The sequence below is a fragment of the Paroedura picta genome, chromosome 16 (assembly GCF_049243985.1).
Source record: "Paroedura picta isolate Pp20150507F chromosome 16, Ppicta_v3.0, whole genome shotgun sequence".
In the NCBI taxonomy this organism is placed as follows: domain Eukaryota; kingdom Metazoa; phylum Chordata; class Lepidosauria; order Squamata; family Gekkonidae; genus Paroedura; species Paroedura picta.
The window spans coordinates 4,300,761-4,315,964 of record NC_135384.1 but is presented as its reverse complement, the minus strand read 5'-3'; the positions used below and the strand labels follow the sequence as shown (position 1 = coordinate 4,315,964).

At 50.0% G+C, this 15,204-nt stretch overlaps 2 protein-coding genes across 9 annotated transcripts in view; one reads left to right on the top strand and one right to left on the bottom strand.

The window, feature by feature from the left end:
• ADCY4 (adenylate cyclase 4) overlaps nucleotides 1-5,855 on the top strand; it is a 37,767-nt gene extending 31,912 nt beyond the window's left edge. For 5 of the 7 annotated variants that reach the window (XM_077314014.1, XM_077314008.1, XM_077314011.1 and 2 more), the window contains exons 22-27: nucleotides 215-364; nucleotides 1,027-1,134; nucleotides 2,601-2,715; nucleotides 2,944-3,068; nucleotides 3,481-3,549; nucleotides 5,721-5,855. In XM_077314014.1, the coding sequence (XP_077170129.1) occupies nucleotides 215-364; nucleotides 1,027-1,134; nucleotides 2,601-2,715; nucleotides 2,944-3,068; nucleotides 3,481-3,549; nucleotides 5,721-5,828 (675 nt within the window). In that variant the 3' untranslated portion in view covers nucleotides 5,829-5,855. Of the gene's footprint in view, nucleotides 1-214; nucleotides 365-1,026; nucleotides 1,135-2,600; nucleotides 2,716-2,943; nucleotides 3,069-3,480 lie in introns of all 7 variants that reach the window. The other 2 variants (XM_077314012.1, XM_077314013.1) reach the window with 2 other exon arrangements.
• A 552-nt stretch (nucleotides 5,856-6,407) lies between these two features.
• LTB4R (leukotriene B4 receptor) lies at nucleotides 6,408-13,594 on the bottom strand. 2 transcript variants are annotated; one of them, XM_077314021.1, is made up of 2 exons: nucleotides 13,319-13,594; nucleotides 6,408-8,170 (listed from the first exon to the last, which is right to left on the bottom strand). In XM_077314021.1, the coding sequence occupies exon 2, from the start codon at nucleotides 8,138-8,140 to the stop codon at nucleotides 7,040-7,042; it is 1,101 nt and encodes a 366-aa protein (XP_077170136.1). In that variant the 5' UTR covers nucleotides 8,141-8,170; nucleotides 13,319-13,594; the 3' UTR covers nucleotides 6,408-7,039. The 2 variants fall into 2 exon arrangements, with proteins under 2 accessions (XP_077170136.1, XP_077170137.1); XM_077314022.1 differs by having other exon boundaries at nucleotides 13,337-13,594.
• Between the last annotated feature and the right edge of the window lie 1,610 nt (nucleotides 13,595-15,204).

The following is a 15,204-nucleotide window of genomic DNA, read 5'->3' as shown; positions in this document are numbered from 1 at the left end:
GCAGGAAGTCTCCAAATAAGCCAATCAGAACACTGAGCGGGGATTATTTGAAAAACAAGAGGACGTGCCTATTCTAACTATGCTCAATACATATCACCTTTGAGGCCCCCCGTAGGATATTCCTCATATCCTTTTGAATCACGCACACGATAGTCCTTGTACATTCCAGCATTAGGCACACCATCCTGATAATGTCTCCCCCTTTTCTTCCTAGCAGGATCTGTACCATCAGTCTTGTGAATGCGCCTGTGTTCTGTTTGCCTCCATCCCTGACTTCAAGGAGTTTTACTCAGAGTCCAACGTCAACCGAGAAGGCCTGGAGTGCCTACGTCTCCTCAACGAGATCATTGCTGACTTTGATGAGGTACGGGAATTTGGGGAGGCTGAGGGTTCGGGGAGGCTGTAACCCCATACTTTTCTTTGGCTGGATGAGCTGGGAGGAGACCGGAAGAATGGGTTTCCTTTGGAGGAAGACTGTAACTCAACGATGGTGTATCTGCTTTGCATGCAAAAAGGCCCAAGGTTCAATCCTCAGGCTCTACAGCAAGGGTGGGCAAACTGTGGCTCTCCAGATGCCCATGGACTACAATTCCCATGAGCCCCTGCAAGCATGCTGACAGGGGCTCATGGGAATTGTAGTCCATGGACATCTGGAAAGCCACAGTTTGCCCACCCGTGCTCTACAGTTTAAAGGATTTGGTTGGTCAACAGGGTTCTGGTTCTCTGAGGTACCTTTTTGGTAAGCGGGAGGAAAGACAGCCTGAAATATTTTGGCATCTAGCTGTTGTTGTTTCGAAGCAGTCAGCTTTTGGAAACTGCAGTTTTTGGAATTTGGCAGTGCAGAAGCTGATGTGCTGCTGTTCATTGTAAGACCACCTGTCAAAATCACGGCCTTTGACAACCAAATATTCTTGGAGGCAGAGTTGTAGGGCTAGAGTGGATTTTGTGCGTTTGTGTGTTCCAGTCCAGAAAAGCTGCCTGACATTTCTTAAGCGGCCTGCCTGTCTCATTTCTGTCTCTCAACAGCTGCTCTTGAAGCCCAAATTTAGCAGTGTGGAGAAGATCAAAACCATCGGCAGCACTTACATGGCCGCTACCGGCTTAAATGTTGCGGCTGGCCAGGACAGCCAGCAGGTGAGGCCTCCCTCTCCCCATCCCCAAACCCCCCTTTGGAACGAAGCACCTGATTCCCTGATGTTATCGTGTTCCTGCCTAGGCTAGCACTGTTGGGCCAGATCTGTTGGCAAAGATTCCCTCGGCCCCAGTGGGGTTCTGGCCCCGTACTCCACTTCCCGAATCTTCAGGGATTTCCAAGACTGGTGCCGGCCACCCTATCAATGGCCGGGCGGTGCATGTCAACAGTGAAGGGCACTGAAAGAAATGGGGGTCACATGACCACAGCACTGGTTCAAAGCAAGGGAAGTCAAACAGCCCTCTTATCTCTCTATGGTTTTCAATAGGTGAGCCTAAGCAAATGAAATGAGGCAGGGTTGGCTTCTTTTGATTCTCATTTTGTCTGGAAATTAGGACGTCGCTGAGTCTTGATCTCTTCCCCCCCCCCCCCATCACTTTGCATGACTGACTCAGATATAGATCAGATTTCGCCCCTACCTTTCCTTCTATAAACTCGAGATAACTGACATATTCTTCCTTCCTCTCTTCACGTATCATGAGAACAACACACTGAGTTTAGCGGAGTGAGTGATAGATCACCCAGTGAGCTTAAGTCACCCAGTGGGTTTAGTAATAAATCGCAGGTGTGAGAACCAGCATCTCCCTGGGACTAATATAATACTCTTCAAGAGGAGATTAGAACATGAGGTTATGAACTTCGCGTTCATTTGCAAATTAAGAACAAAGGATTCCCCAGGGACATAGCATTCTTGTCTCACTAAATATGCTAATTTTCTGCCCTGAATTATGTCCAAGCAGTCTCCCTTACGCCAATGAAGCATTTTCAGAATCACACAGAGCTGGAAGAGACCACCAAAGGCCATCTAGTCCAACCCACCCTCCCACATTCTCAGGGATTTATAAATCACACACTCCTGACAGATGTTCACCCGATCTTGTCCTAAAGCCTTCCAGCGAAGGAGAATCCCCCACCCTCCGAGGCAGCATATTCCATCTACAAGGCTTGCCTGCCTTCTAGGACTTAAAGGATCTAGATTTCTGCATGTAGCAGACAAAAGGAGTTCTGTCTCCTGAAAGTTCATACCCAGAAAAATCTCAATTATTTCTAAGGTGATGACTGGACTCAAATCTAGCTCTTCAGACAGTTTATGGTGGTCATGGAATCATAGAATCATAGAGTTGGGAGGGACCTCCAGGGTCACTGAGTCCAACCCCCTGCAGAATGCAGGACACTCACTAACACCTGCCCACCCGCAGTGACCCCAATCCCATGCCCGGACTACAGTTTTGTGTAATGTTATATGGTTTCTGTGCCGCTGCTCAGCATGCAAAAACGTGGGGTGATGATTTCCACTGTCCTCTTTCCCCTTGGCCTAGATGCATTTGTCTTTTTTGCAGTTGAGGTTGTTGTTAATTTTGTCCTCTGTTGGTTTACACTGACGCATGTGCTCGTGGGGCGGCTGCAGGAGGCAGAGAGGAGCTACACTCACCTGGGCATCATGGTGGAGTTTGCCATGGCTTTGGCAGCCAAGCTGGACATCATCAACAAGCATTCTTTCAATAGCTTCAAACTCCGCGTGGGTGAGTCTGAGCCAGACCGAACGGGGGCTGAGGAGTACCTCTTACTTTAGCTGTGAAGGTCCAATGAAGATCAAGTCCTCTATGTTTCGTTGTTGGTCCTCCAGACTCCAGAGGAACTGGTTAGCCACTTTGAGACAGGATGATGGACTAGATGGACTCCTGGTCTGATCCAGCAGGGCTCTTCTGATGTTCTTATTGCTAAAAAATAACCCTGATATATATTTCCAGGTATAAACCATGGACCAGTTGTGGCTGGAGTGATTGGCGCTCAAAAACCCCAGTACGATATATGGGGCAACACAGTGAATGTAGCCAGCCGGATGGAAAGCACCGGGGTGCTGGGGAAGATACAGGCAAGCAACTTTACAAACGGCTCTCTGCCTGCACCCACTGATTTCCATTCACCCTCTTCCTCAGATTTCCAATTCTGGGCCCACTGACTCGGTTTGGGTTTATTGGTGGGTGGTGGAAAGTTACGGTTGATTTATGGCAGCCTTGAAGGGTTTTCACAGGTGGTTTCCCATTGCCCACCTCTTAGTAGCAACCCCGGATGTCCTTGGTGGTCACCCATGCAAGTAGTAAACAAGGCAAGCCTTGTTTAGCATCTGAGATCTAATGAGACGGCCATCCAGGGCAGGGCAGGTGTTAAAATAAGGGTGTCACAAACATGTTCCACTTTTCACCTGTGGGATGATGGCGGAAGACATGCCGAATGACAGCCCATTTGATCTACAAGCCAGGAATTAACCTGTCTTCTTTTTGTAGGTCACAGAAGAAACGGCCAAGGCCTTGGAGACTGTGGGTTATACTTGTTCTCTTCGTGGGATTATAAAGGTGAAGGGCAAAGGTCAATTACGAACATACTTTGTCTGTACAGACTTGGCTCGATCTGGCCCTCAGGCTCCCCTGCTGAGCTGAGTCCCTGAGAAAGGAACTGTGACAATCAATAGATTTTTGAGGAACTGCTGCAGTCCTTTCCTCCTGCCACTTGGGGCAGTAGGGAGGCTCTGTCGTCACAGACCTCTCTAGGGCTTGATTTCTTTGTGCTCCAGACCACATTTCTGCAAGAGTGGACTGAATACAGAAGGTGGTATTGGGGGGGGGGGGGATATTTGCCCCACCCATAAAATTGCGTGAGCTAGACAACGTACAATCAATTTGCCCATTCTGAGAGAGGACCTCCTAGTGCCACTACTATGAGTAGTAGCCAATGTCCCTCCATGTTTTCTGGAGGACTTTACTTCTACGCCACCCATTCAACCAAGAAGGAGAAGGAGAAGGAGGAGAAGGAGAAGGAGTTGTTTTTTCGTACCCCTCTCTTCACTTCCCAAAGGAGTCTCCAAGCAGCTTGCAACCATCTTCCCTTCCTCTCCTCACAACAGAACCCCTGTGAGGTTAGTGAGGCTGGGAGAGCTGTGAGAGAAATGTGCCCAGCCCAAGGTCAACCAGCAGGCCTCATGTCTCTCAAATCAACTCTTACAATCACCTTCCCTTCCTCTCCCCTGTGAGGTATGTAGAGCTGAGAGAGCTCTCAGAGGATTGTGAGTGGCCCAAGGCCACCCAGCTGGGGAAGCAAACCCTTCACTTTAGGGGTACCAAGCAGGGCTTCATTCTGGTCCAGAAGAAGCTCCCCAGTCAAGACCTTCACTTGGTTCTACTCAGAAGGACACCTATCCACTCAACAATGGCTCCTCTGAGCAGCTGTACTTTAACACCCCTCACTGCTTCTTCAGTAAACCTCTGCCCTTCGCCCTCAGCTGTTCTTAAAATCATGCCTCAGATGCCCCGGTTCTCACCTACCGGCCAACTGCAGCCTGATGTCTTGGAATGTTCACAAGCTCTTCAACTCTAGACAGAGGGGCTGGGTTGAGCAGGGGGATTGTTTGGGAGATGTTACCTGCACATGTCCTTTATTGAACGAGACATTTTGGGAGACTGTAGTGCGTCCTAGAATCCTAGAATCTTAGAATCGTAGAGTTGGAAGGGGCCACACAGGCCATCTAGTCCAACCCCCTGCTCGATGCAGGATCAGCCCAGAGCATCCTAAAGCATCCTAAGATGGTGCTGCCAGTGAAGTGTCAGCTTCTGCCGTTGCCGAGGGTTCGGGTAGTTTGCTAGTGCGCATGGAGCTTCTATCTGATTTGGGCTCGGTATTGCCTTGCCTGGGAGCCCAAAGCACAAGAAGGCTGCCTCCTGAGCCTCTTTCTATGTAGGCCAGTTCCTCCCCACTCTCCCCCTTCCCCTAATGATTGCGGTTTGAGAGTTGGCAGTCCCACCCCACACAATCCCGAGCGGGTTCAGAAACACAATCGATGTGGCCAAGATGACTAAGCAGCAAAGACGAGAAGCTGAGATGCTAATCTTTTGCATTCTCAAGACGTAGATTTGCATTCTCATCTGGGTCAACAAAGATCTGGAGACAAGACCAAGATCGGGAGAAAACCACGTAGGACAAAGTCTTAGGTTTACCCCTGGGATCTTGCTTTTAAAAAGAACCCAGGGAGCAAAACGTGAAAGCTCCTTTGATCCTGAAGAGGAGTTGTCAAATCAAGGAGGCACCATTAAATCCACTCCTCCGTATCTCATTTCTCGAGAACACCATTTGGGTTGGATCCTGCCTGCTCTTCTGCTGTAGACCCCCTAGAATTATGCCAGCCTGTAGACCCCCTAGAATTATAGCTCCTCTCCATACTCCTCTGGAGAAAATGGCTGCTTGAAACCCCAGAAGGGGCACGATCATGCAGAATATGGTTGGGAAGCAGAGCTGTGGACATGCCCACCTGGAGTTCCTTCTCACCCCTTCCAGGCCTATGGGGGGGGGTCAACGTGACCATATATGGTCGTATCACATGATAAATGTTCAATAAATTATATATATATATATGTATAATTTAACTCCCACCCATTTGAGAAACCCTCTCAAGAAACCTGGGTCTGCTTAATGTCTTTCCAAGTTCTCCAACCGAGATCTTTCACATCACCTAATGCCTAATCCTTTTAACTAGAGATGCTGGGGATTGAACCTGGGACCTTGCGAATACCAAGAAGATGTTGTGCCGCTGAGCCACAGTCCCTCCCAAACAACTGATGTATTTAAATTCTCGCTGGAATAAACAATGCTGTTTTTATTTTGTAGACAACCTCTCTGTTTTGTTTTTTTCTACCCTTTAATATCCACACCATCCTGAATTTTGAACAAGGGGTGGACAGATTCCTTGGAAAATTCATTTTTGTTCAGTTCTGCCTAGGCTTCCTTCAAGGAATTACAGCTCACCGCTTCACTACAGGGCTCAGTTCCTCTGGAGAAAATGGATGCTGTGAAGGGCATTGTGCTCCACTGAGGTCCCTGTCCTCTCCAGGCTTCTACCCCCAAATCTCCTGGAGTTTCCAAACCTGGATCTGGCAAACCTACCCTGCCAGTGTCCAGAAGGGACCTCCTTATAGGGCATGATATCTCAGATACCTTCTTATGTCTAGTCCCCACCTTCACCCCAGACATTCATATGGTATGGCATGTGAGTTATGTAACCAGGAGATCCTATCTGGCCACCAAGCAATTGCCATTCAGAGGTGCCTTCCTCCGTGTCGTGACCCTGGTCTTCCAGGACTGACCCTGCTTAGCTACCAAGATCTGAGAGGCTAAGGCTCACCTGGGCTGTCCAGGTCAGGAAATTTAAAGAAACTACTGTAGCTACTTGGATATTTGTTTATTTAACATATGACCTGTATATAGTATAACCAGGAGATTCTAGGATGGTCTGGCCACCAGGAAAGAGATGCATTGGGTGGTGGTTTGCCATTGCCGTCCCCAGCATCTTCCTTGGAGGTCTCCCGTCCATGGGCTAGTCAGGGCCAGCTCTGCTTAGCTTCTGAGATTTGGCTGGATTGGGCTCACTTGAGCTACCCAGATCATGTCTTCCCCCACAGAGTGTCCAAGGAGTGGCCCAAAAAGTCCACCTGAAGCTGCTTAAGGTGCTGAAATTTTGGCCCTCTGTTATTGCCTTGATATATCTTTGACATGTTCTCAGTGAGGGCTTTTCCAGTTCTGATTGAGGAGTTCAGGCCACGTTTCCTGGAAGCTGTTCAGGCTCAAAGTCAAGTCGAAAACTGGAGGCTCAAGCGGGGATTTGAACTCGGCTCTCCCACGTTCCAAAGCAAGCCCCTCTGGTCACTGCAGGAAACAAGACAATGGAATGGGCTTATTTCAGATGACGGCATGAGTTGAGAGTATGCGGTGACCAGGTCTACTGCATGTATTTAAAAAAAAACTGCTTGATGCTGAGATCTCAGATGCACCAAGTCTACAGAGAATTATGGTAGCCACTCATGGTGACTTAAGGGGCTTCAAAGCATCTACGGGTTCTTCAGAGGTTTCGGCTGTTGGGTTGCTAGACATGGTCAAAGGTGTAGGACTCCCATTCTCTGCATGGTCCATCTTGGTTTCCATATGGCGTTGAGGATCCCGGCAGGTACCATGTTTGACGCTGGACATTTCCGAAGCTGTCCCTTCAAAGAGCTTGGCCATGAAGCCCAGACCTGCAGAACGGATGAGGGAGCCGCCACTGAAGGCGTAAAGGATCGGGTTTATACTGCTGCTGAAGTAGGCGAGAGCGATCAAGATGGGCCTAGCAGACATTCCGATCTTACGTACTTTCTCAGAACCGCTCGACACAGCAGTGACGTCCAGAAGGTTGACCACGTGGTAAGGGAACCAAAACACCGCAAAGGCTACCACGATGAGAGAGATGAGGCGACCCGTGCGCCGTTTCTGGCGGAAGCGGGTGTCTTTCAGTCGTTGGCCGATGGTACAGTAGCTGTAGATGATGGTGATGAAAGGGAGCAGGAATCCAGCGATGGTTTCAAAGAGATTGTGGATGACCATATCTCTGGGCGTGGGGTGGCTGAAGCCACACTGAGGCTTTCCGCCCTTTCCCATGACCTTTCGGTAGAGGATGACGGGGATGGCCAAGAGGCAGCCGGCCAGCCAGATGGCCAAAACCACAAGCCGTATCGTCTTCTTGCTGCGGATCTTGTGTGAAAGGAACGGCTTGGAGACGGCCAAGCAGCGGTCCAAGCTCATGAGGGTGATCAGGTAGATGCTAGCGTACATGCTGACCCCACAGACATAGTGGCAAATGCGACAGACGGCGTCCCCCAGTTCCCACTCCCGGACGCTGAGCACCCGCAGGAAGATGGGAGCTGTGAGCAGCACCATCAAGTCGGCAATGGCCAAGTGGAGGATGAGGAGGCAGGTGACGGTCCGCTTGTGGACCCGCCACCCCGCGCTCCACACGACGAAGGCGTTGCCAGGGAAACCCAAAATGAAGGCGATCGAGAGCACAGCGATGCCGATGGGGGCTACCACCTGCGAGGGCTGCTTGGTAACCAGAGAGGAGACGTTCTGTGTTGAATTCTCTCCCATCATTCGCTCAGAGGTCAGGAAGCAGAAGAGGAACTGAGTGGAAAAGAGAGGAGAGGGATGTCAGCACAGCTCCGAGGCGTCTGCTTCCCCACCCCTGCCATGAAACCCTCAAGCTTTGCAAACAAGCAAGACACCTTTGGTGTTCAACTAGCACATTGGCCCCGTTCTGCCTGGCAACCAGTAGAAGCTTCATGGGCAGGGATGTGGAGGGTGCCAGCATTACATGGACCGCGACATCAGTTCTGGAAGAAACCGGAAGTGGCCTCTTGACATTACAGGAATTCCAAGAAACTCTATGGTAAAACCATAAAGTTCCCAGCGATTCCTAGAGCTACATGACATCACTTCCAGCTTTCGTTGTCACCTCTCTGAGCAGGAGATTGCCTGTAGGAGGCAACTCTAGTCCACAAGAACACTCTAGAATAATGCTTGCTAAGAAAATGATTTCAGATGGATCAAGGAAGTGAGCTGAACCGTATCCAAGGCCAATAAAGCAGGGTTTAAAAAAACAAAAAAACAAAACAAAAAACAAAACCACAGTCTAATTCTACTTAGCATCTTCCCCAAGAGTTAATCTGATGGAAATCTTTTTTTTTTTTTTTTGCAATGCCTTCCGCTCTTGCAAACAGAGCAAGCTGCACCCCCTGTTCCACACTCGAGCTCTCTTTACAGCGAAAGCTAAAGGATGCCTCCCCCACCCCCCGCCCCCGAATCCAACCCCTCACCCGTTCTTGGAGCTAAAAGCCCAGATGGTGAACAGGCGGTGCGGAGCCTATGGAGCAATTTCCTTGCTGCTCTCGCAATCGTGGGGCAACCTGACCCAGAGCTCGGTCTGCAGAGAGCGATGAGGAAACAGAGGAAGTGGACGGCAGCCCCAGAGCCAGTTTAAAGATCCGGAGAGCCCTAGGAGAGTGGGGGCGGAGGGGCCCTTCACAGTGGAAAGGGGTGTCACTCTGAGTGTCCTTAACGAGGCTATGGCCCTGATCCATGGAGGGACAGCACCACACAGGGACCCTGGAAATTCGGGGCCCGTAACATGGGTAACGCCAGGAGGTGGGGAGGCACTGCATCGGCTGCGAACACAGACCCAACCATCTCCAGGAATAAAGCTTTGCTCCTAAGGGTGGTCGTGTTCCCGTCCCCTAAAATGCAGGCAAAATACGAGGCTCACCATACCTCTGTTTTCTAAGCAGAGGCGGAAGCCCTCAAAACCTCCCAGGGGGGACATTTCTTTGTTCTCCCCTCTCTTTGCCCCACTCCAATGAAAGTCACGGCTCCTGAGTGAAAGTGTCCCAAGATGTCCCGTGTGTTTCCGATATTATGTCCCACGAGGTTTTGCATGGGGGGACTAGAGCCAGAACGTAGTGGATTTGTGACTCTGGTAGGTTTCCGCCCAAGACTCCCGAGCAATATTTCTGGTTCTCCCCTTCCCTGTTTGATCGTCACAATGACCCCGTGAGGTCGGTTTGGCCAAGAAGGCAAGCATGGGCTCCAGGTACCCCCAGGTAGCTTGGAGCCATTATGTGGACTGGTAGATCCTTGTCTAAAACTCTAGGCCAGGGTTTTCCAACCGTGGTACCGAGGCACCACGAGCCCCTCAATGGTACTGTGGTGTGTTTTTTTTTTCTTTTCAAAATGGCAGCTGGAGAGAGCTCTCCTGCTCTGTGAAATAAAGGTGTTTTAAAGACAGGTGTTTTCCTTTCCACCTCCTCTTCTTCAGGCTGCACAGTCCCAAGTCCCTCAGCCTTTCCTCAGAGGGCTTGTTCCCCCCAGCCCCTGCCTGGATCATCTTTGTCACTCTCTTCTGAACCCTCTCAGTTTTGTCCACATCCCTTTGGAAGTGAAGCCTCCAGAACTGCATGCAGGACTCCAGGCATTGTCTGACCACTAAGTGGGATGAGAGCTGTAAAAATGCTGGAGATTGAACCTGGTACCTTCTGCATGCAAAGTGGAGACTTTTCCATTGGGCTGCAGAAGACAAGGGGGGCAGGGATCAGCCCAAGCACCTGCAATCGCTAGAGACCATCCCCAGGACTAAATCACAAGCGCATGAGAAGCTATGGGAGTTCTCCCATGTCTAGGCCTAATGTCCAGATTTATAACTTCAGCACAGGTGCTGTGAGGTTGTTCCGATTTAGGATATGCAAATTATCTGGCTTCTCTAGAATTAAGATGTTCTATGCTAACGCCCTCTTATCACTTCTTGTGCATTTCCAAAAAATGACAATGGAGGCAGGGTTTTATTTGGAAACAATTGTGGTTTCACTGTGCGATCCCCGAAATCAGGGGAAGCCCCGTCTCCTCCCCAGTTTAGTCATCAGTGCTTAAATTGATCTAGATCTTTTATGGTCATTTATTTGTATACGTGATATCAGATGGTTTAGTTCTTGTGTTGTTCTGGTGTGGTTTTTGTTTATATGTGTATAATAAAACTTTTTTAAAAATCAAGCCATATCTGTAAAAAAAACTTTTTAAAAAGTTTGTTCCTACAACACAGGATAATTATGTTTTCCTAGAGTGCTTGTCCTATCCCCCCTGAAAGCTAGTGGCATGTAGCCATCCCAGTCCTGGACTAGGACTGGCATGATTCAAATCTCTGCTCGGCCATGCAGCTCTCAGCCCTTTAGCCAGATAATAACCAGTCAACTGAGGCTACCTTGCAGGATTGCTGTGTTGACAGTCTTGCTGTATACCGCATTGGTCAGATCTACCTGGAGTCCTGTGTGCAGTTCTGGAGGCCTCACTTCAAACAGGACGTGGACAACATTGAAAGGGTTCAAAGGAGAGCAATGAAGATGATCCAGGGCCTGGGGACCAAGCCCTGTGAGGAAAGGCTGAGGGACCCTGGAATGTTCAGCCTGGAGAAGAGGAGGCTGAGAGGGGACAGGAGGGCTCTCTTGAAGTATCTGAAAGGTTGTCCCTTGGAGGAGGGCAAGGAAAAGTTCCTGTTGGCAGCAGAGGATGCGGAACCGGCAATGAGTTTAAACTACATGGAAAACAATACCAACTAGATATTAGATAAACTACATGGAAAACAATACCAACTAGATATTAGGGGGGAAATTTCCAGTCCGAGTAGTTCAGCAGTGGAATGGGCTGCCTAAGGAGGTGGGGAGCTCCACCTCCCCCCTGTTGGCTTTCAAGCAACGGCTGGACAGATCCTTCCCCTGGATGTTTTAGGCTGATCCTGGATTAAGCAGGGGGTTGGACTAGATGGCCTGCACGGACCCTTCCCACTGTGATAGAAGACATGCATGGAAAACCAAAAGTCCTGAGCTCCTTGGATGAAGCAGGAGACCAAAGTGTCAAGAACGGGGGAGGAGAACTACAACCAACTCTGCTCTCACACACTTTGGGTTCTGTTCTACGAGGCTCCTTAGCAGGAGATGTCACAGCCTCCTGTTTCTCATCTAAGCGTCTCATTTGCAAGGTTGCTTTGCTTGAGAGCCGGAATCCTTGTCTGTCGAAAATGCACGTGTGTGTAAAATACCATCAAGACATAATTGATCTATGGATCCCCCCCCCCCGCCCAGGTTTTCAAGGAAAGTGAGAGGTAGAGGGGGGCTTGCCCATGCCTTCCTCTGCAGGGCATACCTTGGTGGTCTTCCATCCCAGCACAGACCCTGCTTAGCTGCTGAGAACTGATGGGACCAGGTTAAGTTAGAATACTCCGCGTCCCGAGAAATACTACCCAAGTCCCTGACCCTGATGGGGACGGTGAATTCCCCCGAGCTTCGGCTGCCAGCAAATTCCTTTCTGTCTTCACAGCCTGATCTTGTCAGAACTTGGAAGCTCAGCAGAGTTGCCTCGTATTGGCAGGGAAGACCACCAAAGAAGAGAAGTCTTGCTATGCAGCAGAGGGTGGCGGGTCACATTCTGAAATTCCTCGTAAAGAGGAGGCAGACGAAGGTTTCATTACCCACGGGATTCACCATTTCATTTTTAAAAGCGGATTTGAGAATTTTATTAATATTTCGTTTCGTGATACGCTCTAAATCTTTCTGTAAGCTACCCTGGGCTCCCAGGGAAGGGCAGGGTTTACATCCAAAAATAAATAAAAATTTTAAATCAGTCAAGTTGGCTATGACTTGGAGCCCCCCCCCCTCTCCTGTTATGGGGAGAGGAAGGGAAGGCGACCGTAAGCCGCTTTGAGACTCCTTCAGGTATATAAGAACCAACTCTTCTTCTGCAGGGACAGCATAGTTAAAATGCTCCTGTTAGAGAGAATCAATACACAACTCCGATTGAAGGTCTGATTGCTGGATTGAGAAAGTTTCAAATTGCCTCCCCGATCCCAGAAAACAAATTTGGCTGCAGTTAGTCAGTGCCACGTGCACTCCACACATGGTTAAGGAGCACTCTCATTCTTGCAATATGAAGAAGAAGAAGAAGAGTTGGTTTTTATATGCTGCTTTTCCCTACCCGAAGGAGGCTCAAAGCGGCTTACAGTCGCCTTCCCATTCCTCTCCCCACAACAGACACCCTGTGAGGTGGGTGAGGCTGAGAGAGCGCTGATATCACTGCTGGGTCAGAACAGTTTTATCAGTGCCATGGCGAGCCCAAGGTCACCCAGCTGGCTGCATGTGGGGGAGCGCAGAATCGAACCCGGCATGCCAGATTAGAAGTCTGCACTCCTAACCACTACACCAAACTGGCTTTCTATACTCCACTTTTCACTGCCCGAAGGAGTCTCACAGCAGCTTACGAACACCTTTCCCTTCCTCTCCCCATAACAGGCACCCTGTGGGGCAAGTGGGGCTGAGAGAGCTCTGAGAGAACTGTGACTTTCCCCAGTTCACCAATAAGGCCTCATAGGTCTCAAAGGAGCTTACAGTCACCTTCCCTTGCTCTCCCCACAATCGGCACCCTGTGAGGTAAGTGGGACTGAGAGAGCCCTGAGAGAACTGTGGACAGCCCAAGGTCACCCCACTGGCTGCACGTGGAGGAGGAGCAGGGAATCACCAGTTCACCAACCTGACTTTCAGACCCGAGTGCAAGTTTTAAAATAAAAAGGTGCTGGGCCAAGTTGATCCTTCCCATCTCTCATCCATCTCTGTGACAGCCCGTCATTATTACGTTATGACTCTGTTCTCATCAGGGGCTCCGCTGAAGACCCCGTTGTCTCCACTGAGTCCCAGAAGCTTACACTCTTCTAATGCGGGGAGCTACCCCAACACTCACCTCCTTCTCTTGGCTTACCAATCTCTTCTCCGTGCACCAGTTCTCCAGCCCTCTGTGCTCCCGGCTTTGTGCGGTTCAACGGGTCCACTCAGCTCTCTGAGAAGCCGCTCCTGTGGAAGTGGTTTGTTTGTTTCTGAGTTGGTTGCTTTTCCTTTTGGGGTCTTCCTCCGGAGCCGTAGGAGGAAGTGCCTCGAAGTTCCGGAAGCGTTGAGTAACCGGTGGTAAGAAAGCAAGTTAACCACGATGCCTGCCACTTGCTAGCAACTCTCCCGCCAGTTGTCAGGCAGTGCCTAGGGGTTGCTAGGGTCCCCCTCGGTTAGTCAGGGGCAGGGTCGCCAGGTACAGGCTGGAAAGCTCCTGGAGATTTGGGAGGGGAACCGGGGGAGGGTGGGCTTTGGGAAGGGTAGTTCGATATAATTCCTCAGGGCTCATCCTCCACAGGAGCCCTTTCCTCCAGGGGAACTGATGGTTGGGCTATGCAAGATCTGTAGAATGCATGATTCAAAAGCCTATAGAGAGTCTTCTATAGGGGGCGTCAGAGGAGATGTCTTTTTACCATAGTTAGCACCTTCCCTTCTCTCCCTCCACAGCAGACACCCTATGAAGTCGGTGGGGCTAAGAGAGCTCTGAGCGAACTGGGACTGGCCCAAGGTCATACAGCCTGTGGAGGAGGAGTGGGGAATCAAACCTGGTTCACCAGAGTAGAGGCTGCTGAGCTTAACTACTACACCAAATTGGTTCTCCAAGATTCGGGTGCCTATCCCACCCAAAAGTCTGCTTTGGGAAGTGCAATGAGGAAATAGCTTACATAGTGCCAGAGGTGATGGGTGTTGGGTTCTTAGTTACCTGGGAATCCGTTGTATTTCTGGGAGATCCCCAAGTCCACCCTGGAGGCTGGCATCACACCACCTGCCTCCCCCTTGGTTGACTGGTCCCACCACCTCCCACCCCCCCGAACAGAACTCCTTTCCCTCCTTTTGGCTGCATGGTACGGAGAAGTTCTCAGGGGTGTGGCAACCTTGCCTTGGGGGGAAATGCAGTTTCTGAGGCTGCAATTTCTGCCCACGCACCAGCCGTTTAGAAGGTGTGAATACAGTTTCCCTTTGGCAGGACTTGGGCCCGTAAGCCACGAAGATTAGGACACGGCAAACGCCACATGAATCAACCTTTAAGTCCCTCAGCTTTTGCAAGAGGACCTGTCTCCACTCCTGTGTGATGATGAGACACCTTTCTCTGGTGCCGGCCGTGGGCTCCAGGGTGACTCAGAGTCGATTCACTTCCTGTTGTGGCACGGAGAACATGCATGCGGTAAGAGTGTGCGGACAGGTCCCTGCCTGGAACCGGGAGAGATCCCTGTGCCAAGGGAACCTTCCAGGTTGCCCAAGAGAGGGACAGATCCTTTCCTGTAAGCACCCAAGAGGAACATTGGCTCATATGTTCATTTCTCGCCTGCCTCTCCGTTTGGGCTTTTCGAGGCGCCATTTTTTTTTCTGTGAGAGAATTGTAGACAGACACAGGCCTTATTTATTTATCCAACAGCATGTGTGTGATATAGCCAGGAAGTCTTAATCCCAACTAAACTTCTGTCATCGGGGCCCTGACAGAACTAAATCAGTTCCACAGGGCCTGCAAAAGGGAGCTTCTCCACCAGGCATTTGGTTGAGGTCGACCTGTCCATCACTTCCAGTTGGCCCCCAAGACCTCCCCTCCTACCATGACTGTGAACAAATCCACCTAACCCCTGGGTCTCAGAACGAGTTGAGCTAAGGCTCTGGCAGTTTCACCTTCCTTTAATGTTGCTGTTATTATTGTTTATGTAAATGTTATTGTTGTTACCACCTTGAATAATGTTATTATTTTGTTGTTTAATGTAAGCCGCCCTGAGC